The sequence below is a fragment of the Cyphellophora europaea genome (genome assembly GCF_000365145.1).
Source record: "Cyphellophora europaea CBS 101466 unplaced genomic scaffold supercont1.6, whole genome shotgun sequence".
Taxonomy (NCBI): domain Eukaryota; kingdom Fungi; phylum Ascomycota; class Eurotiomycetes; order Chaetothyriales; family Cyphellophoraceae; genus Cyphellophora; species Cyphellophora europaea.
Genome location: NW_008481812.1, coordinates 1,333,596 through 1,358,024, shown reverse-complemented (window position 1 = coordinate 1,358,024; position 24,429 = coordinate 1,333,596). Strand labels below are relative to the sequence as shown.

Below are 24,429 nucleotides of genomic sequence, written 5' to 3'. Positions count from 1 at the left end.
CCACCTCCGCGGTATACCGCTTCCAGAAAATCGTGGTCGGCGACCCGTCTCACGCTCCATTCACTTGAAGAGCGAACTACCAAGTCTCTGTAACACCGACCGGAAAGGAAACGACCGTTCAACATGAACGGGACCTGGGCCCGGCAAATCATTCTCACCAGCTCAACTTCTTCCCATCCCACCGATAGAACGCGCCCGCCTCCAACTCCCGTCCTCTGCCCCCCTTCCTCCCGTCATCACCGTCACACAACCTCTCCACGAGAGCCGCCACGCCGTCGACGCACCGTTCGAGGTCATCGCGTTTCCAAAACCCCGTGTGGCCGGGATGCACACTTATGGCCGTGAGTGCGCCTGCGCCTCCGCCGCCGTTTGCGATGTTGCCAGCGCCGACCACACCGCCCACGGCGGCTTCGAGGGAGGAGTAGCCGTCCTCGAACAGGGAGGGGCGGGTTCCCTCGGCGGCGATGGTGGCGGTCAGCTGGTTGAGGGCGGTCTTGGAGAGGCGGTAGGGGAGGTTGCCGCCGGTGTTGTCGGCGATGCTGGCGGCGTCGCTGCTGATGTTGAGAATTCGGCCGCCCCACGGGGAGCCTCGGAGGGAGCGTGTTAGGTGTTTGGATGTGAGGAAGGGGCCCTGCTAGTTTGTCAGCTGCCAAAGTGGCAAACGTTAGCGAGTTGGTGTCGAGGTACGATGGTGTTGACTTTAAAGTGCTCGAGGAGGTCGTCGGCCGTGAACGCCTGGAACGGACGATCGGAAAGGGGGAAGTAAATGCCTATCGCGAGATTTGAGCCGTCAAGTCCAGACCGTGGCGAGCACGGTGGGCGTAACCAAAACGAACCGGCACAATTGATTAGGACATCGAGAGCTCCTCCTCTCGGATGGGTAGCGTAGTCCTCTGCGAGTCGCATGATGGAGTCCTCGTCCGTGAGGTCGACTTCAAAGGTCGGGATCTTGTATGCTTTCAACTTGTCACCATCAGCCAAGACGCGCCCCGGGAGGAGCCTGAGATGGCCAGCATCGTGATAACATACCTGTTGCACTGTTGGGTCATCTCTGGTCACAGGCCGGTACGTGCCGAATACTTGGTGACCATTGACGGTCAGCTTTCGTGCAAGTTCGAAGCCGATGCCTCGATTTGCCCCTAAAGTAAATCTATGTTAGCAGCAAGCGCAGAACGACGTTCGCACCCCTACCGATCACCAACACTGTGAGTGGTGGCATGACAGTGGCATGACAGAGGATTGAACGTTGAAGAGTGAGTGTGCATGTCTATAGTCGTAGTTCTTGCACTGGTCTTTGTCAGCCTCGCTGACCGGGCCCACTTGGGTATGTAAGCAATTATCATTGGGGACAAGTGAAGAGGCAACATAATATCAGAAGACAGATCACTGCAAAGATTTGGCAAAGCCTGCTCATTGTTCCAGACTGCGGTTTAGCAGATGTGCTTGGCGCCATCTCGGTGCCTCGAGCCTAGAGACTTTGGCTGTTCTTCAAGTATCCCCGCGCCTCATTAATCGTACAACATAATACATCCCATTCGGCAGAGGCCCCTCGCCATCCGAATCTTGTGCTCATGATCATCGTGCAGTGCGGAAGCCACCCGCTGCTGAAGAGCAGGAAATCATCACTGCCCACTCTGTTCAGGCCATCGACTTCGTCAGCAGATCATCCATGAACCCTTGAATAACGATGTTGTCCTGAGCGTTGGGCAAGCCGATGACAGCCACACCCGGCGGAATGTCTGCGCCACGAGCATTGAAGCAAGCGAAGACGACCAGCTTTGTTAGTGCTGGACAACTTTTGCAGATTCCAGCCATGACTTCTTCGTCGACCTGACTAACGAAAGACATGTCAATGCTCCGTAGCTCAGGATACTTCTTGTCGCCATCGAAGACTTCGGTGAGTGCCTTGTGAGATATGTGCCGGCAAGAGTGCAGGTTGAGTTCCTCAAGCTGTGTACCAGAGTGTGCCATTAGAGCTTTGAAGCCCTCCGATGCAAATCCCACAGGATAGTCCTCAGGACCAACTGGATCATTGTTGTCGATCCATCGGCACTCGGAAAGATCGGCGAGTTTCAATGGTCTGTTATTCCAGGCAGAAAACAGGGTAGCGAAGGCTTGATCGGTGCAGTGGCTATTCCCGGTGAAGCGGAGTTTGCTGAGCTGAGTGCAATGCGTGTGTATGGCGTGTAAGACTTCATCGTGAGCATTGCTGGTGTCCACAGAGCTGCTGTCCTCACTTTCTGCTCCATGGTCTTCGTCAAGATCAAACCCTTCGAGACACAAAGTCTTGAGCCTCGGGCCGAGCTTCGTAATGAGATCGATAAGAGTATCGGGTGTTGTGTCCATCTGCGCCACTGAGAGCGTGAGATGCTCGAGACTCGGTAAGTTTGCGAATGATTTGATGGAAGACTCCGTCAAGTGAGAGCAACCACGTAATTTGAGGCGTTTCAAATTGACGCAGTGTTGAGCCATCTCGATCGCAGCCACATCTGAAAAGTAGCCCTGAAGGTCCGAGAGTTTGAGACTTTCGAGCTGAGAACCTCTCTCACGGAAGAGCTCAAGCCAGGCATCCTCCGAGATCAGATTAGGGGCACCAAGCTGAAGATGGCGGAGACTGTCACATTTATCGACCATGTAGCGTATAGCATCGTCTTTCATCTGACCTGCGAAACGTAGGTTGACCGCAACGAGGTGGTGCATGTGAGCAAAGATACGGGCAAAATCCTCAGTTTCGAGCTTGCCGCAGTCATACACATCGATATGATCAACGTCATCTCGTAGGAAGAGATTGAGCGTCCTTGGAGTGAGCACACGCTTCTTGGACAAAATCTGGCTCATGCGGTCGAGCAGTGATTCAGGCATATCACCAAAATCCTCAACATCGTTGACAACGTCTGCAACCTTGCGAACACACGCATCGACCAGGCTCTTCGCGCCAGGTTTCACGTCTCCCATCATGCGATCACTTTCGGTTTGTCTCTTGCGACCTCGCTGGGCCGGTACTTTCTTCTTGGCAGCTTTCTGGCTCTTCTTCTCATCATCTTTCATCTCTTTCGAGCATTTGGCACAGAGCAGTCCTCCGTCTGGACCAGTCTTGCTGTAAGGAGTGACGGTGAATCTCTTCTCACATAGTTCGCAGTTCTCGAGCTGACCAGGGAGAGGTTTGTTCTTCGCCATCATTTGTCGAGCGATGGCATCATCATCCTCGGCGTCGCTGCCGAAGTCCTTCTGCTCCTCAAACTTGCGTTTCTTGAACTCCTTGGTTTGCTTAATCTTGTTGAGTGCCTTCTCCTCTTTCCTCTTGCGCTTCTTACGCTCAACAGGATCTTCGCCATCATCGGCAGACTCATTCTCCTTGTCTTCGCCTTCAGCTTCGGCGGCAGCTTGTTCCTCGGCCTCTCGGACCCGACGCTGATGATCGGTGTGAATGTCGGCAGCTGAGATACCCTGAGACGCCAGGAACTCAGTCAAGGCAGACTGGGGCCCGCGGATGCGGTTGTTGACGGCTCTCCGAGACCTAGTCATCGTCAGCGAGCATCGCAGCGCACTAATTGTAGCACTTACATTGTAAAGGAGGGGTGGCAAACGCTCACTCAGCCTCTGCAAAGGAGGATGCAGCGACCACTGCAAGCAGTAAGAGCTTCGTTACCTGGTCGATACCAACGTTGTCGCTGATAAGGGGCAGTAGAATCTTGACGCAGACCACCGTCTGTCTTGAGTGATATCGACTTTTCAATTGTCCATGGCCGCGCCTGCCCGGGCCCGATGACCAATCGGAGTGGGCCCTGCAACCACTTTACACGCTTTGAACGCGCAGGAGTCACGTGCTCACGCGACTACTGCCTAAATTTTAGTGGTCCAGGGTCTCTGACTTTCCTGGACCTGCCAGAAACGCTCTCCTTTGCGCCGCCTTTCTCTTGCTTCTCTATCCCTCAATCATGGCGCCGGAGAAGAAGAACTCGGCTGGCACCTCCCGGCGGTCATCGAGGGTGACTTCTGCTGCATGTAAGTGCAGCAACTCTTAATCAAACCAATACTAACGACCCCTCCAGCCTCGGCGTTTGCCACCCCCGAGCCCGCCAGCAAACCTCTTCGTGGCAAGTCCAAGTTGGCACAGGCTGTCGTTCCCGACTCAGACGGCTCAGGCGACGAGATTCGTGTTGCAACACCTCCCAAGAGATCATCGTCGTTCAAGGGCGTCTATGTTCCTGTCCCCAAAAGATCATCCCATAGCCTTCGACCCATGAGCGATTCCTCGGGCCCATCCTCTGTCGCCGAGACCGATGGAAGCGCCGAATATGATACACCAGCTACGAGTGCCATGAATACACCTGCCATGCAACTCCCGAAGATCAGTGCAACTGCTCGGGCGCTCGAGCTACGCATGTCAGCCAATGCCCTCGGCACCCGATCTACCTCCAAGAAGCGCAAGGCTGAAGAAGATTACGCCGACGAAGAAGATGCCGACTCGAGGCTGGCTGCTCGTCTACAGGCTGAGGAGTACGGTGATGCTGACAGTATGTCTCTCGACGAGGAGTCTGAATACAACCCTCGAGCTAAACGTCAGCGACGTGGCATCAAAGATGAGCCCATCGAGCTTGACTCGGATGACGACGACATTCCCCTCGCCCTCTCGCGTCGTCCCACTGCATCGATCAAGGCCACTATCCGTCAGCCCAGTGTTGCGGCGAGCGATAATTCTAGCCTTCTCTCAATCAGATCTAGCATGGACTCGTCCGCCTTCAGTTATGGTACCGACACTAGTGTCAGCGCAGACGAGGATGATGAGGATGATGTGCTGCTGCCTGTTCACACTCAACCCACGTCCACTAGAAATCGACGTGGTAGACGTGGACGCAGTAGGCCTGACAAGCATATGAATCGAGCTGACAAGGAGCGCGCCAAACTCGAAAAAGCCCATCCCGAGATCAAAACCATGTGGCATGATCTGAGCAACATCGAGAGAATTGCACCCGTCGCAGGTGACCAGCCCCAAGGCATCAACCGCAAGCTCAAGCAATTCCAGCTCGAAGGTGTAGACTGGATGAGAAAACAAGAACAGTCCCAGTGGCGCGGCGGGCTGCTCGGTGATGAGATGGGCATGGGCAAAACGATCCAAGCCGTCAGTCTTATCATGTCCGACTTTCCCGCCAAGGCACCCGCCCTTGTCGTTGTTCCGCCTGTTGCGTTGATGCAATGGAAAGCCGAGATCGAGTCATACACTGATGGAAAGTTGTCAGTGCTTGTCTATCACATTTCTGCAAACCCCAAGTGCAAGAAAATGACCGTCAAAGACCTCAAGAAGTATAACGTCATTATGGTCTCCTATTCTAGCCTGGAATCCATGTATCGGAAGGAAAGCAAGGGCTGGAACCGCGAGGACGGCATCGTCAAGGAAGACAGCGTTTTGCACGCGATCAAGTACCACCGTGTTATCCTCGACGAGGCCCACAGCATCAAACAGCGGACTACCGGCGTTGCTCGGGCGTGCTTCGCTCTCAAGGCTGACTACAAGTGGTGTCTGTCAGGCACACCAGTGCAGAACCGAATCGGCGAGTTCTTCTCGCTGTTGCGCTTCTTGGAGATCGCGCCTTTCGCCTGCTACTTCTGCAAACAGTGCAAATGTGCTGAGCTGCACTGGTCTCAGGACGAGAAGAAGAAATGCGTCAAGTGTCAGCACTCTGGCTTTAACCATGTTTCGGTATTTAACCAAGAGATCCTGAACCCAATTACCGCCAGCCACGACGACAACCTGCGAAAGGAAGCTTTGAACAAATTACGGCTGATCACTGACCGAATCATGCTTCGTCGTTTGAAGCGTGATCATGTGTCTTCGATGGAATTGCCGCCCAAGGATGTGGTCATCCACAACGAGTTCTTCGGCGAGATTGAGCGTGACTTCTCGCAATCCATCATGTCCAACTCTAATCGGAAATTCGACACCTACGTTTCGCAAGGTGTCATGCTTAACAACTATGCCAACATTTTCGGTCTGATCATGCAGATGCGTCAAGTTGCCAATCACCCTGATCTTATTCTTCGCAAGAACGCAGAAGGCGGTCAAAACGTCCTAGTCTGCCGCATCTGCGATGAGCCCGCCGAAGAGGCGATCCGCAGCCGCTGCCACCACGAGTTCTGTCGTCAGTGTGCCAAGAACTATGTCCGCGCCTTCGACGGCCAGGAATCTGAGGCTGAATGTCCACAATGTCATTTGCCTCTGGCAATCGATTGGGAACAGCCAGACATCGAGCAGGATGAGGAGAACGTGAAGAAGAGCAGCATCATCAACCGCATCAAAATGGACAACTGGACGTCGTCGACCAAGATCGAGATGCTGGTCTACGATCTCTACAAGCTGCGCAGCCAGAAACAGACTCACAAGAGCATCGTGTTCAGTCAATTTACCAGCATGCTGCAACTTGTGCAGTGGCGTCTGCAGAAGTCGGGCTTCAGTACTGTCTTGCTCGACGGCAGTATGAGCCCTTCTCAACGCCAGAAGAGCATCGAGCACTTCATGCAGAACGTTGACGTGGAGGTGTTCCTTGTCTCACTCAAGGCTGGTGGTGTGGCATTGAATCTGACTGAGGCGAGCCGTGTCTTCATCATTGATCCGTAAGTCAACCCGCCTGACTCGTCGAACAACGCTAATTTGTGTCTAGGTGGTGGAACCCTGCTGCTGAGTGGCAGTCGGCTGACCGTTGTCATCGCATCGGCCAGCGTCGTCCGTGCAAGATTACACGTCTGCGTATCGAGGACTCGGTCGAGTCACGTATGGTGCTGTTGCAGGAGAAGAAGGCGAACATGATCAACGGCACGGTCAACAATGATCAGGTGGCACTTGACAAGCTGACGCCAGAGGATATGCAGTTCTTGTTCCGAGGCTCTTGATTTGGAGAGGAAGCAATGCGACGTCAGAGAGTTACGATAAAAATCAGAGTCAAGCTATGGTCGCCAAAGCGCCGCGTCTATCACGGCGATATGTTAATGATGTATGATTACGGACCAGCGAGGGGGGTCACCTGTACTCTAGGGCGGGCTTGAGACGGTGTCACGGAACGGTATTTGTTGGCGCAAAGCCAGCACGGCGTACTAGCAGGCATGACTACGTCAAGTGCTAACCCAGACCCCCTGGCTCAACGAGGGCCATGATGATAGAAAAGCTTTAACACATGATGATGCCTCTCTGCGTACTTCGAACTGATGGTAATCGCTTCTTTCTGATCGTGAAATCATGAAAACAGCACTTGTGGTGGGCCCGTAGTCGGATCAGTTATATATGCAGAAATGACGTATTGACATATGTTCCTCGCCAGCTTCGCCAATCTCGCCAGCCTCCGCAGAATATACATCGCGCGACTACACCTATGTCTACGACACGGCAGGCGAAAGTGACAGACATGTCCCCTCATAGCCGCTGCCTCGCAATGTCCCCGGCAGTCAGGTACCAGAAGCACAGGGAGGAGGCAGTGCAGTACCTACCCTGCGGAGGTACCTCGGGGTACCTCGGGGGGTCTCTTGTGAGCAGCACCGCTACTGGGTATCAACAGTCATTCGCTAAGCGCCTATTGTAGGCCCGGACGCACGATGGCTTGCAGCTGAATCTGACTCGGCGGAGTCGCTTCCTATTGGCTCCTATGCGAACATATGCCGGTGGCACTGTTGGAGGGAGGAGGGGTCCTACATACATAGGTGTTTTGAAAAGAGTTCAAAAGGCTTTGGTGTGGGGGAAAACAGGGAAAAGGGTGTATGTGCACGAAGCCGACGAAGCGCTGGGATTGGGCTCAATGTGGGAGGTATCTCGTAATACCTACCTGTTGTTGGCCTCACGCACGAAGGATCTTGCGTGGGAATCGAGGCTATACCTGGTCAAAACACGGAGTAGATCACGGTGCGGCTTGCACGAAGGACGTCGTGGTTGCGTCAATTGGGTCATCTTGTTACCTTTTGCTTTCATACACCCTGGCATGGTGTGGTGGGGTGGTTCAACTTATGTGGATGGGCTTGCTCCTTGATTGGGGGGCTGCACAACCGTGGTGCTATAGAAGAACTGACTTTCTCTAGACCTTGATTGGCGTGTAGTCCCAAGAGCATTGTGGACAGTGCGGAGGGTGGAGATGAGGAACGGCAGGGGGAAGAAACTGTCGGGCCTCCCTTGTTCATCTCCCGCTGAGATCGCAATAGGATTGTGCACTTAGTGAGTTGGCGCGAAGGCGAGAACGAGGCTCGCCGCGCGGGGAGATACCATTCCTTGGTCAGAGCGGAGGATGAGACCATACCCATGCAGCAGTAGTTGTAGTATAGCTCGTGCTCGGTGGGATCCGAAGATGTAGGCGAAGGAGATCTGGTGTGACAAACATCGCCTATGTTACGAGAACTGGCCGAGGCTCAAATCTGCTGCTATTCTGAGCGACTTGTAGAGCGTCAAAGCGATGATCGCGTGCCACCAGAAGAAGCAGGGAGAAGGGCGCGAAGGGGCACCGTGTATTGCGATGGGAGTGGACGTGGAGGAGCCGGCGGTGGAGGACTGGGGATTTGATTGGCTGCCTGGGGTCAAGTTGAGCCAGCCACTCAGCTGTCACGACCACCGTGTAACCGCCCATCGCCTAAGAATAGCCCCTACCGCTTCTCGACACCGTTATCCACTCAGCGGCCACGGTCGGCGGCTCGACAAAGCCAGCATGTTTGAAAGAGTTCGTGTCAGCTTCCATCGCCTGACCAATGATCCGCCGAGACCTCAGGACGACCCACTAACTGGCGCGCGATGGAAGCCCTTCCGACCGGAACAAGCAATCTGATCGACATGGCAGTCTCCTCCCCCATGTATTCGTCAAGCTATGGATCTATCGGACATCGGTCGACGCCAGCTAAGTTCGCTTGAGGGTGCATACGCCTGTACGCATGCGAGATGCTGGCGCGCATCCTGCGGGCAGGTTGGCAATAATAGCCTCAACCCTGGTACTACCTGAGCCTACATATCTGCTGTGGTGTTAGCAGGCCTCCTTGTGCTGTGACACTCGTGTCCAAGTTGGTCAAGGCTTTCAGGCCTCTTCGTCCTGTCTTGGTCATATCACAGCCGCTTGTCCAGCATACAACAAAACTGTCCTCCGTTTCCTCCTTCGAGCCTGACAACCATGGCTCCAAGCTTCTCCTCCCTTCGCTCATCCTCTCGCCGGCGAGAGAGGCCAGCGGAGCGGCATGAACTTGATGATAAGTACGGAGATACCTTCATCAGTCCTCCCAATAAAGGTGCCACATGGGGCGAATGGTCGAGCCCTGCCGTCTCTCCAAAGGCCGAGGAGCAACTGCCACCATCTCAACACACACCCCTTCAAGATCCACCACGGTTGCCCTCAGCCCTGCCGGAAAAGCATGCACTCTCCATCACCATCACCATACCCCTGCCATGGAGATCAAAGAACCGGTCAAGCTCAGTTCCCCCACTCTACGATCGCATGCCAGAGCAAGTGGTACCCGCGCCACTGGAGCCGATATCCGCCGTAGAATCACGACCTCCGTCAAGGTCAAGAATGACGCCTCCCAGCTCATTGTCGTCCAGATTTTCGCCTCCTTTGCCACAAGTCGCTACACGAAGATCGCCAGACCCTCAGACCGCGAGCCGTCAGCACGCAAAGCCAACGCCATCGAACACACCAGCACTCGGCGTGCTCTCCCCAGTCGTCGAAGATTTTGACGACAGGTCTGCAACCGATTCCAGTGTCGTCACACCGATTGAAATCTCGCCATCATCGCCAGTAAAGGTGTCGATCCTGGACAGACATCATGAGGAGCGAGACATCGTCCAGCCCTGCGTTCCTCCAATGAAGGGCTCCCGAAGTCCTGGCCCGGAGCGCCTTCGCAAGTCGCCTCCTTTGCAGGAACCGTCCCGCCGGGCTCACTCTGTAGATCAAGTGATGCATCGCCGGCGCACCTCTGCTAGCATTCCACGCGAACCTGCCGTCAGGCAAACCTACGAACCTGAATCAGAGGACGAGGATATACCTGTGCCTGGCCGAGGTGGCGTCGGCTATCGGCCGCGAACCAGCACCAACACATCATCGACCAGTGGGAACGGACTCTACGATGTGGTGGCGAAGGACTATAGGGTGAGTCTCCCGTGGTTCATCTCCAAGAAGGTCTATCTAGCTAACTTGTATGGTAGTGAGTACCCATACTATCTGCTCTCAGGCTAAGACTCCTTTCCCTGTCAATGTCGACTTAGGCTGACCGAATCCTTCCAATAGCATGATCATTCGAGATGTGGAGGCAGACTACCAGGCTGCCAAACGCATGAAAGAACGATCTAGAGCAGGCAATGCCGGGAGTGCTGGGAGCGGCGTCTCTGCAGATTCGGGGTACGGAAGCACACAGGCCGGTGGGGGACCTCAACAGCTGGTACCGAGTGACGATGATCTCTGGGGCTAGACTACATACGATGTGGCTACAGCAGAACAGCAGCAGCAACAACATGAAACAAGGGCAACCAAAATATCGTTGTTGAGCAGGCAGACGACACTTCATCTTTTGGATAAGAAACATGGCGGGAATACACTTTTGGCTCGGTGTTGCCGATGCTCCTGGCGGGATGTGCGATGCCGAGTGGGCCTTGACGTTAATACGGTATAAAAACCCCGCAAGACTATTCCATGGCTTCACAGCCTCACCCACTCTCTCTTTGCAACCGAGACTTGGTCTCTTGTCCGAGGTATCGTGGCTATTACGTTTCGGGACTAGCGTGGTTGCCTTTCGTACTGGACGCCTCCCAGGGCCTGGCATATATTGAGCTTTACCATTTCCGTGGCATTTGTATCTCCTGTAAATCTCAGGCAGTCTCTACCTCTTGAAGGATCTGAGCCTCAAGCGGACCTGAGCAAATCACTGGGGAGAAAGCCTGCCCGCGACGTCATCATCCAAATCCACAGCCATACTCGACTACCCACTAGTTCTACATCATTCTAGATCAACTGGTTCCAGGCGAAAGATCAAGATCATACTATCACCCAACACGTGCTTCGCAAGAGCTTCTTTAGTTTATCAATATGACAGAACTGACAGCTTCTCGAGAACCTCAAACCCCCAGCTCAGATCCACATAAAGTCGAGATCCTAATCCTGGGAGCCGGCTGGCTCTACCAGTTCCTGCACCCACTCCTCAACCATATTCATATCTCCCATGCGGGCACAACTCGCAACGGTCACGACAACACGATCCCCTTCACCTTCGACCATACCTCCACCGATCTCCAGCCATACGCCAGCCTCCCCACTGCAACCACAATCCTCATCACCTTCCCCCTCCCCGGCGCCTCCGCGCCCAAAGTCCTCCTCGACAACTACGCCGCCACCCACTCCCACACCCCACACCCCAACACCATCCTCCTCGGCTCCACCGGCGAATACAGGGGCCCGGGCTGGCACGACCGCACCTCCACACCCGCAGGTCCGCCCTCGGAGCGCTGGCAGGCCGAAAACGCACTGCTCGCCCTGCCGCGCCGCAACGGCTGCGTGCTCAACCTCGCGGGCCTGATGGGCGAGCCCGGCCGCGACGCCAAGATCTGGGACCGCGCCGTGCCCACGACCCAGGACGGCTTGCGCGCCAAGGCCAGCGTGCATTTCGTGCATGGCCGCGATGTCGCAAGGGCCGTCGTGGCCGTGCACAAAAGGTTTGCCGAGGCGATGGGCCAGAGGTGGGTCCTGACGGACGAGAGGGTTTATGACTGGTGGGAGCTGGCGTGGGCGGAGGCCTCGAGGCTGGATGAGCGGTTGGTGCAAGAGGAGAGGCGGGCGGGCGGATATCGGAGGTGGATTGTTGAGCTTATGCAGGAGGAAGGTGTGCGGGCGTTGCCCAGAGATGGCGAGGTGCTGGGGAGGCGGCTGGATAGCAGGGGGTTTTGGCAGGCTTTTGGCATCGTGCCGGAAGAGAGGGCGTTTTCTTGGCCGACAGCGCCTACGCCCTCAAATGGGTAAAGAAGAGCTGTCGAGAGAACGGTAGCTACGGAGAGAAGAAGTCCGAATAGGGATGGGAGAACTGCACTCACGAAGCATGGCTGTTCGCTTTTGCTTGTTGTGGGGAACGGCGGTTCACCACGCTCGCCCCGTTGCATATCGTACACAGCACCCACGTCCTTGCTTTGGAAGAAGCCCGCCTTCGATCTCCCAGCCGGGCGGCCCCCTCCCCTTTGTCCATTATTATTGTTTATTCATCATCATTCATCCTTCGCCTCCTCCGCGGCCTGCCACTCCTGCGCCTCCCTAAAGACGCTCCTCCTCTCCTCCCTCACGACGGTCCACAAATACCCCCAAAACAGCATATCCGCCAACGCGACACTAAACACGACCTGATTCCCCAGATTCGCACCCACGCTGCTCTCGGCGCCCAACCCGCCCAGCCCCATCGTGCCCCCCACGCCCCTGACCCGGCCCAACACCTCCCTCCTCCCTTGCGTCACGTACACCCACGCGACCAACACGCCCTCGACCGCCACGCGCACCACCGCCAGCGCCATCCAGGCATTCTGACTCGCGCTCAGCACCGCGAGATCCTCGCCCCGCCGGGCGCGCGAGACCTGCGGCCCCGCCAGATTGGGGAACTGCCCGCGCCACTCTTTATTGGCGGCGGCGGCGGTGGCGTATTTCTTGAACTGCAGTGTTTGCGGCAATCCCAGGCCGCCGGCAAGGAGGAGCTGCATGAGGGCGAGGGTGGAGAGGAGGAGGGCGATGGCGGCGAGGAGTTCGGTGGTGGGAGGGGCGAGGGCGATGTAGGATTCGGTCAGCGGGTTGAAGGCCGGTTGGAAGAGGGCGGGGGGCAGGCGCATGGATTCGCCCAGGAGGGTGAGGGCCGGGGAGGTGAGGAGTTGGAGGGGGGAAAGGAGGAGGAGGTAGGAGAGGGCCAGGAGCGTGAGGGCGTGGAGACGGAGGAGGAGGGGGGAGGAGAGGAGGGCCATGATTTTGGTGGTGGTGTATAGGACGTGAGGTGGGTGTGTGCAATGTTCACGCAGTGCGCGGCTCGGGTTGTCGAAGATGGCGCTTGAGTCTTGAGATTGAGCTGGCAAGGTGCGCAGAGCTTCAGGGTTTGAGCACCGGTGGGGGCGATTGTTTGTGGCGGGGTTCGAACAGCTAGTAAGTCGCCATAGGGACGGTGTCTGAAGGGACAGATGTACGGAGTAGAAGCTGGGTGAAAAGAAGATGTGTCCAGGCAGTAAATTCGCAGCCTTGCAGGCCTCAAGCCACCTAATTGGCCGGAGCTGCACATAGCTGCTCGTTGCCTCTTCGAGTTGTTCGAGGATTTATTTTCCACCACCATGCTGCTGACTGGGGATTACGCCACCATGGAGGAAATGATTGAGCATGGATCGGTAGATGTCTCAACTCTGCCTTGTCTACTGATTGTTTTCGGATGAGTGTGGCTCTCTGATACCTTTTCCCCAATCAACTCAGAGAGAGAAAGTGCTATATATATGCATTCGCGGGACCTCACTCACCCAACGGGTCGCCGCGAAGCAAACTGTACAGTGGTTCGATCTCAAACACAGCAACTTCTGGCATCGTCGTGGTCTCGTGAAAGTCATGATTCGTGCGTCCTCCGTTTTTTCCCAGAAGGCGCCTCGCAAACGCCGGTCTCTTACACACGCAGAACACGAACAAGTGCCGCATCCGCATACTCATCGCACACAAAACTGCAAAATGAGCTTTTCCAAGTCTCTGATACGGTATGGCTTTGTCATGAAACCTTCCATGCCCATTCTTGTGGCTCTCTCAATAGCCTGTTCGGTGACATCGGCAGACACGGCGAGAATTGTTGGCGGAGCCAATTCGGGACTCAACATGGATTTCCGTGACCCGTTGACATGGCCAGACACGCTGCACCCGCAATCCGATGCCTCGACGGTTTTGGGGGAAGCCGACCCGTACATCCTGAGGATCTCCTCGGCTGCCTGATAGCCATCCATTTCTGGCATCCAGAGGTCCATCAGGACCACATCGACCGGCTTCTTGACCAGAGGTTTCTCGGCTCGCTCCTTGGATCTGGTCTTGCCGATCTCCGAGCCACGTCGCTTGTCATTGAGTCGCTGTGTTTGGCGAATCTCGTGCATGACCCGAACGGCCTCCCTGCCATCAAAAGCCTCGTAGACGTCCTTGTAGCCAAGCTTGCTGAGCATGTTGACAAGGAGCTTGCGATTGATTTTGTTGTCTTCTGCGACTAAGAAGGTGAGAGGATGTCGAGAGGCTAGACCTCTGTCATAGCCGTCCTTGAGAACGGCGGGTGAGGGCCTCTTCGTCCGGTCGGCTGGCTTGCATGATTCTGATAGAGTATTTTCTTTTCCAAACCTTCTCGGCTGTGGAGGCGAGGAAGAATTCTGTTGCTGAGATTTCCTACTGGCAGTATTCAGAGTGAAGATCGATGTCGATGATTTCGGTGTCAAGCTTGTCGTCCCTCGAACACCGTTCTTCGAAGGATTGGGTGTGTAAGACATTGGAGTCGCGCTGCGACTGGTCGACATGCCGGGCTCCAATGGTACCCGAATCTCGAAATCAGAGCCCTGGTGCGGTCCAGATAGCTCCGATCGAACAAGGCTGACGTCGCCGCCTAACCGCCGAGCCAGACCTCTGGCTACCATAAGGCCTAGACCCAATCCCTCTTTCGACCTGGTCGTTGAGTTGTCCTCTCGTGAGAAGGGTTTGAATAGCTTGGGCTGAAAATCGACCGGGATACCATCTCCCTGATCACGAACCTTGGTCACAAGATATCTCTGATTGCTGGACAGCTTCACGGTTATTTCGACTTTTCCCTGATCTGTGAATTTGAACGCATTCAAGAATACTTCGTAGATCAGCTTCGCAAGGTCTCGCTCGTCTACCAAGAAAGACTCGGGCACGTCGGCGTCGACGATCCATTCGATCAACTTCTGGGAGACGTCGCCATTTGAAGAACGTGACCGCACCTCGATTTTCTCGCCAAGATCTGTCGGCTCGCTGATTGCCGAGTCAGGTCGACCACCAACGCGGAGAGCGTCGTTGATCACGATCGGCAAGAGCTGACGAATCGAAGTCTGCCGAAGCCCGGGCGTTGGCAACGCTTCACTGTCGCTACCCGGTATGGATGGGGTGACAGATGTTTCAGTCTGTAGTGGCGGAGCAAGGGAGTCTGGCGTGCGAAGGGAAGGGGAGAATCGGCGCGTGGGAAAGGCAGGCGAGGTGGAAGGCGGGCTATTGCTGTGTGGTGAGACATCCCCGGGTACAGCCTCGACCTGGCGGACTTTACTTGGTGGACCGAACTGCCAACTTCCCTCCGTTGACCGCCTCCTCTTGTGGTTGTTGAAAGGTATGTTGTTTCCCTCGATCACCCTTGCAGGCTTGTAATCGAAATAGTTGCCGTTGCCATGAGTGATGGCGGGCGACTCGTTATCCTGCATGGGGGTATCAGGAATTTGCATGTTCATATCATAGGCGTGAACCACGTTGTCGGCTGCCTCAACAGCACGTTTGGCGCTATCCTGAACGACCTCGATATTGTCTCGTAACGACCGGAAGACCGTGCGTAGTCTAGGGTTCAGTTGGCCCTCAACCTGCTCTTGTACAGAAGCATGCATGATATCGAGCATTCCGACTACACCGTGCATTGGAGTTCGTAATTCATGTGAGAGGCTCTTGGCGTAGGGTTTCAGGGACTGCTGCGCAGTAATGGCTTCTTGCGGAACGACCGTGCTCGGTTCTGGGGGAGTCAGGGTCTGCGGAGGCTTCTGCTTTGCGAAGCTTTGACCGGATAGTAGACGGTCGACTATTATGTCTTCCAACGCATGTAGGAGCATTTCCAGATAACTCCACGAGATCTTCTTTTGATCAAGACCATCCTGAGTCCACATCAGGCCAAAGTGCGCAAAGCATTTACCGTCAAAGAACAGAGGAACGCCGATGTAGCCTTCGGCCGTGAGAGGCAGATTGTTTGGATTGGCGGTGATGAACTCTGACATGCGTTCAGGGACAATGAAGACCTTGTCGTGCTTCATATGGGCACACGGCGAGCCCCATGCAGTGTACTTGTAATCGTGATGCATGCCAACCTTGCCGCCGCCGTCGTTATAGTAGAAGGCAACGCCCAATAAGCATGAACCCGGCTCCCCAATCGGTGGCATCTCTACTGCTGCATCATGGTCATCGACGAGTATGCGCTTGGCAACGAAGCCGTATTGTGCCTGGGTGATGCTGGTCAACCCCTCCATCAATTTGGTCCAGAATGTTTCTGTTTTTGCTGCCTTCAACTGGGCTTTCAGTTCGACGAGCCTTTCGGTCGCATCACTTTCTGGAGTCGCAGAGATGCTCTGGAGGGTCTCGCGAAAGCCGGGATCCCCGGCGTGAATGGACATGCCCGGCTGGATACTTGAAAGACATAGTGAGGTGCGCTCTATAGGCGGTGCTTTGGGGTCTGGATCGTGGTTTGCCATTAGAGGCGAGTGTTATGTATTGGCGGTGGGTCGACTACTGCAATATCATGTCGATGGGTCCTAGGAATCGCAAGCGAGAATCGGAGGTGTTTCGTGATGCATCCCGCAACAACGACGTGAGGTTTCGCGGAACCGTAGACTGAGGGATACGAAAGGACGGTAGGTTTTAGGACTGTTGGTACGGTATTGCAAGTTAGGGAAAGGCCTATTAACGAATACGGCACAGGCTGGTGGACTGCAGACAGCGGGGCGGAAAAGAGATGATGCTCGACAATCGTTTCCCGGAGGTTACATTCCAAGACGGAGGCAAGCTGTCAGCAAGCAAGGGCTGGCGCAAAGCAGGCCGGGATAGAGGGGACACGGGGACTCAGGTCTGAGCACGCGGAATGCTTGTCAAAGGACCACGAGTGACGACGGTGGCATCTATGGGTGGGCAGTGGCTTTGAGTCTTGAGTCAAGAACTGTGCGTTTTGGCTGACAGGACGGAAAGTGGCCGGAGGACGTAGTGTGTGAATTAGCAAGCCAGCGGCCAGAAGTGCCCAATCGACCATACGACAAACTATTGTCAAAGCCAACGAAGCCTAAAAAGTAAAGGAAAACTGATTGCGCAGGCGTTTGCGTCGGCCTTCGGGGCTGCGAAAGAGGGTCCCCTGGCAGCTTGACCGCCCACCTGAAGGCGCTCAAGGGTGTAGGCCAACGTCGGCGTGTAGATCAACCCACAACGATTGGTAGATCTCCCATTCGACATCGCGGTGGCTGGATCTAGAACACCATCGATGTGCTGATCCATGCTCTGTGCAAGTTCCACACTGTGATGATGGACCAAGGAGACAGCGCGCTTCCTCGCTTGTGCCGCCACTAGATTGCTCAGTTTTGTGCACTTGCTGACCTGCTGTGCCTGGCACTAGGGTGTGTGCAGAGCAGCCTACTTGTACCGCACAAGTCCACCTCGGCCAGCAACCCTATGACGGTATCACGGAGCCACCCGGATATGCAAACAGGTGGGAGGCTGCATAACAACACAGGGGGTCGCTTTTGTGTTCAGCAAGGACCATGTGGGTGCTCGTATCAGGGTCACGATGAGTATGACAGACGAGTAATCTCTGCTCTGGGCGATGATCATCAGTTCGCTATGCTGCTTGATCAACATGCTGTGTCCGGAAAAAGATAGCTGCTGCTTGTATTCGGGGATTAACAGGTCCAGGGGCTAACGGTTGGTGTGACCGTTGACTCGTTCTATTCGTGTTCACGCCGCCCTCGCGAAATAATTGCTACTTGTCCTCGGGCTTGAATCTTCTTCTGTCGTCCAAGATTGACCTAGGCCCTATCAAACACCGTCATGGGAGGAACCGCAACGCCGAAACCGAGGCGGAACACGAAACCTACGCGGCAATACGGCATCAGCAACTGCAGCCTCAAACGCCTCGCGTGTCTTGGCTCCGGGCCAAGTTATGCTGACGGTTAGGTTAGCCAGACCGCCCTCCAATTCTAGTAGTGGGTGAGTCAAGTAGTGGCTTGACAGTGTCACATCTGTTCGCGTCAGTCATCTCGATTCACAAAGCTGATAATTCTATATTGAAACAAGACCGGAAGAAGCCAAGGGGACATCTTGAAACTCATGGCGGCGTTCTATTCATCTAACCGAATGCGTTATTTGTACAGAGTCCGTGGTGTCTATGCTGCTCTGATTTCGCCATAAATGCATATGCGGAAATCCAGCCACTAGTTGGACTTGACCTTGCCGTTGGCAACATGGCTGCCGTTCGCCTTGGACCTGCCCTCTGACTGAGCCGGAGATGCTGGCTGCATAAAGAATGCTCGCTCGACGGCTTTGAGAGCCTCGTCTATGAAAATGACTGGTAAGCTGATCCAGATAACTGCAAACCATTCGGCCTTGTTCAGAGGGTCAATGTTGAAGATTGACTGGAGGAATGGCTGGTACAAAATCAGGAAGTGGAGCGCCATCGACAGGCAGATGGCGTAAATAAGCTTCATGTTCTTCCAGAGTGGCATCGTCACCAATGACTCGGACGACGACAGGGCGTTCATGGCGTTGAACATCTCAATCACCACCAAGATACTGAGTGACATGGTCGAAGCCGCCCGGTTCTCGTACGCATGAGTTGCGAAAATACCGCAATCGACGCCCCGGTACAGAGGATTGGCGAGAGAGCAGCGATGGAAATTGCGCAGCTGCGTAAAGCTGAGCTGAGGGCCCTCGGAGTAGAACATGAACCACCACACGTATCCAAAGACGGTGGCAGCCCCAACGTAGGTGCCAACAATGAGATAGCGGATGAATAACCAACCACCAACGAGTGGCTCATCCCGCTTGCGCGGTGCGCGGCGCATAACATCGTTGTCAGCGGGGTTGAATGACAGTGCTGTAGCTGGTAAACCGTCCGTAACGAGATTGACCCACAGAAGCTGAACCGGTACAAGCGCTTCTGGAAGACCGAGGGCAGCCGTGAGGAAGATAGACACAACCTCGCCGATATTGGACGATATGAGGTACCGAATGAATTGCTGCGTGTTGGAATAAATCGTTCGGCCCTCTTCGACTGCCAGCTCGATGGTGGCGAAGTTATCGTCTGCCAACACCATATCCGCTGCCAGCTTCGCGACATCGGTGCCGGTGCCCATGGCTACGCCAATATCGGCCTTCTTCAACGCAGGTGCATCGTTGACGCCATCACCAGTCATGGCAACGACCTCGTTGGCGTCTTGAAGCAGGTCTACAAGCTTGGACTTGTGTGTAGGCTCAACCCGAGAGAATAGAGATGCAGTCTTCGCAGCTTGGAGTTTCTGGCTTTCAGACATGGCGTCAAACTGTCGACCTGTGAAAGATTTCCCACTGAGCTCCTCGTCCTGTCCGAAAACACCAATTTGGCGGCAGATGGTCTCAGCAGTGAGCTGGCTGTCACCAGTGATCACCATGACGCGGATGCCTGCATCCTTGCACTTGCGAATGGCCGTTGCAACCTCCGGGCGGGGGGGATCCAGCATACCAACCAAACCAATGAAGGTCATTCTCTGCTCAAGCTGAGCATACTCCTTGGTGGTCTTGGCGGACTTGAGTAGGGGATGACCAGTGATGTCTTCAACGGAAGCAAGTGCAATGACCCGGAGACCCTTGCTGGAGTATTCGTAGATCTCTTCATTGACCATCGCCAAATGCTGCTTGCTCATCGGTGCACGCTTGCCATCCGACCCAAGGAGGATGTGGGAGCATCTCTCGACGATCGACTCAGGAGCACCTTTAGCAAGAAGTTTCTGCTTGCCGTTGCCGACAAGCACCGACATACTCTTTCGGTCACGAGAGAACTCGTACGTCGCTTGAACCGGGATTTGGTTTTCGTACCATTGGCTGGCGAAGTGAACCCGCTCGTCAGCCTGGAGCTGATCTCGCTTCTTGTTTGTCGCAGCATCAGCAGAACCAATCTTCTCAACGAGGACTCTCAATGCTCCTTCTGTAGGCTCGCCGACGTTGGTGTACGCCCGAGTCTTCGCATCGTAAGACAGGCGAGATTCATTGCAGAGAGCCAAGACCTCTGACATTTGCCTTATGGTCGATGAGGTAACAGCCAAGTTCTCGACTTGCTTCCCGTTGCGTGAGAGTCCGCCCTCGGGCGAGAAGGTCGTACCTTCTACTTGGAGCTCTTCGAAGTCGGTTCCATTTTCGTTCAGGTAAACCACTTTCTGTACGCTCATCTGGTTCGTAGTCAGAGTGCCGGTTTTGTCGGAGCAGATGACACTGCAGCTGCCTAAAGTCTCAACAGAAGGCAAGCTCCGAACAATCGCATTTTTGGCAGCCATTCTCCGTGTTCCTAGTGCCAGACAGGTCGTGATGACAACTGCCAGGCCTTCAGGAATCGCCGCCACACCCAGAGAGACAGCGATCTTTAGGTAGTAGATTGCCCCCTTGGCCCAGCTTCCGCCATGAGCAGGGTCGTTGAAATGCTGGATGTTGATCAACCACACCAGGATGCAAATGGCGGTAATGACCTTGGCCAGGGTGTCGCCAAAGTCGTTCAGCTTCTCTTTGAGAGGTGTAGGCTCGGAGATCTGGGCTGTTATGCTCTCGTGAATATCACCAATGGCGGTATTGGTGCCGGTCAGCACGACGATTGCAGTGGCATGACCTACCACGACAGTCGTGCCGGAAAACAGCATGTTCAATTGATCCTGCTTCACGGCCTGAGCGTCCTTGACAATTGCGCAATCTTTCTCCACAGGCTCGCTTTCTCCAGTCAAGATAGCCTGGTCCACGGAGAATGCATTGCTCTGGATCGATAGAAGTCGACAATCTGCAGGAATCCGGTCGCCAATCGCGACCCTGACAATATCGCCGGGCACGATCTCGTCAGCCTTGAGTTCGACGAGCATTCCATCTCTTACGACTTTTGCCTTGTTTGCCGAGTACTCTTGTAGAGCGGCAATGGCCTTCTCAGCGCTGCTCTCCTGCGTGACACCGACGATCGCATTGAGGATGAGGATGGTGAGGATCTGGCACCTGTTAGTTCCGGGCGCGCATGCATTTCAAGATCGGCGACATACCACCACAGGGTCGACGAACGCAGTCCAGTCGTCCGAATCCTCGAACAATGCAAGAACGAAAGAAATGGCAGCAGATGCGAGGAGGATAAGGACCAGCTGATCCTTGAACTGCTCCAAAACCAATTCCCAGAGTGGGGTTGGCGGTTCCTCAGGAATTGCTGCCTCTTGTCAGTGTTGATTTTCTTCAAGAACCGCAGAGATCCCTCACAATTGCTGCCATAGCGTTTGCGATTTTCCTGCACCTGCTGCGACGAGAGACCTCTCTCCTCAGTCACATCAAAGTGCCTGCGAACGCTTGTGGCGTCCTTATTATAGGACGATTCCATGATGGGGGGACTCAAATGAGGGTGTATGCAACAGCAGACTATTGATGGCCAACGGTGGAGTAGGAGCAAGTGAACCGGAACAACGCCATGCAGCCCTCTACTTGGGCGACAGAGCTGGTCTATAAATTCTGGAGAGAATGGCGTGGGTTAAGAGTTCTCCCCGGTGGTCCACATGGTAGATGAGAAAAAGGTGTCCTCTCGCGGATCCAGTCCCCACGAGCCCAGCGCGGCCGCCACATGTCGCCGATGCCAAGCATCACTGGCCACGGTCTGCGGCAGTCTTGCCGTTGCCGACTTCCAGAGGCGTCGTCATTCTCGATGGAATACACGTTCGAGATGGGATCTATCATGCTTTGTAGCATCCTGTGACCCACACACCGAGAAAACCCCTCAGGCCGTGGTACCTGGAAGGAGATTTGCCCTTAAGAGCACCTTTGACCCTTCATGCTCCAAGTCTCTGAATCGTACAAAGCCCTGTGATTGGACGTCTTAAGAGTCTTGGAAGTGAGTGTCCGTTGACGGACATTGTCGAGCATTGCGCGTACAGTCTAAAGCGCTTCGACCTACTCATTTAGGCGTATGTAGACCTTTAAGCCCACGCCACTACAATGGAAGAGCCTTTTCATAGTGAGTCTGCCGATACTGCAGATTTGACACCCCAGAAGCTGGCAGCAGAGGCAGGCTGAGACTGGTTTGAGACTGACCTGAAGCTTGAATCCAACGCAAGCCAAAATTGAAGGAGCCAAGTCACGGAAGACACACCACACGATGGGGCTTGATGACTACTAGCAGTGTCAACAGGACTCACTAAAGCCCTGCGGAACAGGTTGGCGCAATACGCCTTTCGTGTTTGAGCATAGCAAGAAGTGCATAGTATAGTCTGGCTTTACGGCCAAGCAATAGACTGTAAACTTGAGAGAAGACGAAGGCTCTTCGATCAGTATTGCTAGTATTGAGATGGAGTGCAAGTCCTCAGGGCCATCGTCGTGCGTCGGACACTTGCGGCACCTGGAAGCCGGAGCCTTTTAACTGCGCCGTTAGTCTGCAGAATAAAGTAGCCTCCCAAGCGGGTGAACGATGGTCATCAAGAGAGATGTAATAGAATTCATGGTGCAGGAAGATGGAAAGCCAAAGCAAGGCTGACACGGCGACCGAAGTACCGCAACTGTCGCCAGGTCGTAGCTGGCCGTTGGCGGGGTTGCGCCTTGCTTTCACTCCCCCAAAACACAACATCAGATAATGACCACGGCACAGTACCGCGAGTCGCTCCCTCCTTTTGCGTGACCTACAACCTGTAGCTGTTCTTCGTTGGAATCAGCCAACTTGCAATCACTCGAATTGACCTGATTTCAATACGCTTGGGAGGGTCAGGTGCGCCAAGGCAGCTGTTTTGTTTGAGAAGGGCTGTGTCACCCTAAGCCTGATTCGACGCTCTGAACTTCTCACATCTGGATTCGTGCTTCCCAGGCTGTTCACCATAATCAATCATCCTCCCAATCTCAAACTCGTCTGTCCAACCACCCCTCTTCATCCCAACGTCCACATCTTCGACATCACCATATTGCCAAAGTCGCATCCGTCACAATGTCTACTGATGTAAGTCTCGAAATGCTCCGCGCAAGTCATCCCGCACACTCCCCAGCCGCAGCCCCCCATGATAAGACTAGCATGCTAATGTCGCTTCCATCTACAGCGCGAAAGGTATCATCGTCGAACCTACTACTTTCTCCCCGATCTAATCTCGATGACAGCAAAACTTTCCTCGCCCGGCTCTGCGAGCAGGCTGAGCGCTACGATGAGATGGTCAGCTACATGAAGGAAGTTGCGAACGTATGTGGATTGCACGCTCTATGAGCCACTTCTTGAGGCTAACATTCTTCTCAGATTGGCGGTGAGCTCACCGTTGATGAGCGAAACCTCCTTTCCGTTGCATACAAGAACGTCGTCGGTACCCGCCGTGCCAGCTGGCGCATCATCTCTTCCATCGAGCAGAAAGAGGAGTCCAAGGGCACTGACAAGCACGTTTCCACCATCCGCGACTACCGTCAGAAGATCGAGAGCGAGCTCGAGAAGGTCTGCCAGGATGTTCTCGACGTGCTCGACCAGGCTCTCATTCCCAAGGCCGAATCTGGCGAGTCCAAGGTCTTCTACCACAAGATGTAAGTTCTAGATGCTCACTAGTCAACCGAAGACGGCCGGCTGATCTCGGATTTAGGAAGGGTGACTACCACCGCTACCTCGCCGAGTTCGCCTCTGGCGAGAAGCGCAAGACTGCTGCCACTGCTGCTCACGAGGCCTACAAGGTATGAAAGCAGTGCCTGCGCCGTTTCTGTATCTCTTGCTGACGCAATCTAGAACGCTACCGACGTTGCTCAGACCGAGTTGACTCCCACTCACCCCATCCGCCTCGGCCTGGCCCTGAACTTCTCCGTCTTCTACTACGAGATCCTCAACTCCCCCGATCGCGCTTGCCATCTTGCCAAGCAGGCCTTCGACGATGCCATTGCTGAGCTTGACTCGCTGTCCGAAGAGTCCTACCGCGACAGCACCCTCATCATGCAGCTGCTCCGTGACAATCTGACCCTGTGGACTTCGTCGGATGGTGGCGATGGCGAAGCTGCAGGTGCTTCAGGCGAGGCCGCCAAGGAGGAGAAGCCAGCTGAGGGTGCCGCTGCTTCTGCTGAGCCCGCTGCCGCCGAGTCGAAGCCCGCCGAGGCTCCTGCCGCCTCCTAAAAGACCAAATTCCGCGACTCGGCCCGAGGTGGAAGGCGTGGAGACTGCTTGCATAGTGGCATTGATACGATTTTCGGGATGGTTGCAAATGATTCCCCACAGAACCCATCTGGACGCATCGGTCGGCATTATCAGCAGTAGATCACGCAGAAAGAAGTGGGTGGTGGAATAGAACCCCCCTTTACATTGGCTCAAGAGGAAAGCCGGATGATATGCCTTTCTAGTTTCCTACGATACCACATAGCAGCCCCTTAGCTCTTGGTGACGAGGAATGGAGTTAGCAAGCGATCCTCAATGAGATACCGGTTCACTCATTCAAATATTGATGTGGAGTTTGCACACCTTTCATCAGTGGAGAATATCTGAAAGCGTGAA

General features: G+C 54.8%; 8 protein-coding genes across 8 annotated transcripts; 3 read left to right on the top strand and 5 right to left on the bottom strand.

The window, feature by feature from the left end:
• Positions 1-154: 154 nt before the first annotated feature.
• On the bottom strand, positions 155-1,219 carry HMPREF1541_06732 (uncharacterized protein; the record flags this gene model as incomplete). Its single annotated transcript, XM_008721062.1, has 5 exons — positions 155-631; positions 688-770; positions 837-963; positions 1,030-1,139; positions 1,186-1,219. 5 exons carry the CDS (start codon positions 1,217-1,219, stop codon positions 155-157), a joined length of 831 nt encoding a protein of 276 aa, XP_008719284.1.
• Positions 1,220-1,638: 419 nt separating this feature from the next.
• Positions 1,639-3,525, bottom strand: HMPREF1541_06731 (uncharacterized protein; the record flags this gene model as incomplete). Its single annotated transcript, XM_008721061.1, has 1 exon — positions 1,639-3,525. The coding sequence occupies one exon, from the start codon at positions 3,523-3,525 to the stop codon at positions 1,639-1,641; it is 1,887 nt and encodes a 628-aa protein (XP_008719283.1).
• Positions 3,526-3,938: 413 nt separating this feature from the next.
• HMPREF1541_06730 (uncharacterized protein) lies at positions 3,939-6,888 on the top strand (the record flags this gene model as incomplete). Its single annotated transcript, XM_008721060.1, has 3 exons — positions 3,939-4,005; positions 4,053-6,612; positions 6,660-6,888. The coding sequence occupies 3 exons, from the start codon at positions 3,939-3,941 to the stop codon at positions 6,886-6,888; spliced, it is 2,856 nt and encodes a 951-aa protein (XP_008719282.1).
• Positions 6,889-11,036: 4,148 nt separating this feature from the next.
• HMPREF1541_06729 (uncharacterized protein) lies at positions 11,037-11,963 on the top strand (the record flags this gene model as incomplete). Its single annotated transcript, XM_008721059.1, has 1 exon — positions 11,037-11,963. One exon carries the CDS (start codon positions 11,037-11,039, stop codon positions 11,961-11,963), a length of 927 nt encoding a protein of 308 aa, XP_008719281.1.
• Positions 11,964-12,202: 239 nt separating this feature from the next.
• On the bottom strand, positions 12,203-12,940 carry HMPREF1541_06728 (uncharacterized protein; the record flags this gene model as incomplete). Its single annotated transcript, XM_008721058.1, has 1 exon — positions 12,203-12,940. One exon carries the CDS (start codon positions 12,938-12,940, stop codon positions 12,203-12,205), a length of 738 nt encoding a protein of 245 aa, XP_008719280.1.
• Positions 12,941-13,657: 717 nt separating this feature from the next.
• Positions 13,658-16,438, bottom strand: HMPREF1541_06727 (uncharacterized protein; the record flags this gene model as incomplete). Its single annotated transcript, XM_008721057.1, has 2 exons — positions 13,658-13,856; positions 13,902-16,438. The coding sequence occupies 2 exons, from the start codon at positions 16,436-16,438 to the stop codon at positions 13,658-13,660; spliced, it is 2,736 nt and encodes a 911-aa protein (XP_008719279.1).
• Positions 16,439-18,160: 1,722 nt separating this feature from the next.
• On the bottom strand, positions 18,161-21,321 carry HMPREF1541_06726 (calcium-translocating P-type ATPase, SERCA-type; the record flags this gene model as incomplete). Its single annotated transcript, XM_008721056.1, has 3 exons — positions 18,161-20,944; positions 20,996-21,153; positions 21,204-21,321. The coding sequence occupies 3 exons, from the start codon at positions 21,319-21,321 to the stop codon at positions 18,161-18,163; spliced, it is 3,060 nt and encodes a 1,019-aa protein (XP_008719278.1).
• A 1,584-nt stretch (positions 21,322-22,905) lies between these two features.
• HMPREF1541_06725 (14-3-3 family protein epsilon) lies at positions 22,906-24,054 on the top strand (the record flags this gene model as incomplete). Its single annotated transcript, XM_008721055.1, has 4 exons — positions 22,906-23,151; positions 23,206-23,480; positions 23,537-23,624; positions 23,677-24,054. 4 exons carry the CDS (start codon positions 22,906-22,908, stop codon positions 24,052-24,054), a joined length of 987 nt encoding a protein of 328 aa, XP_008719277.1.
• Positions 24,055-24,429: the final 375 nt, after the last annotated feature.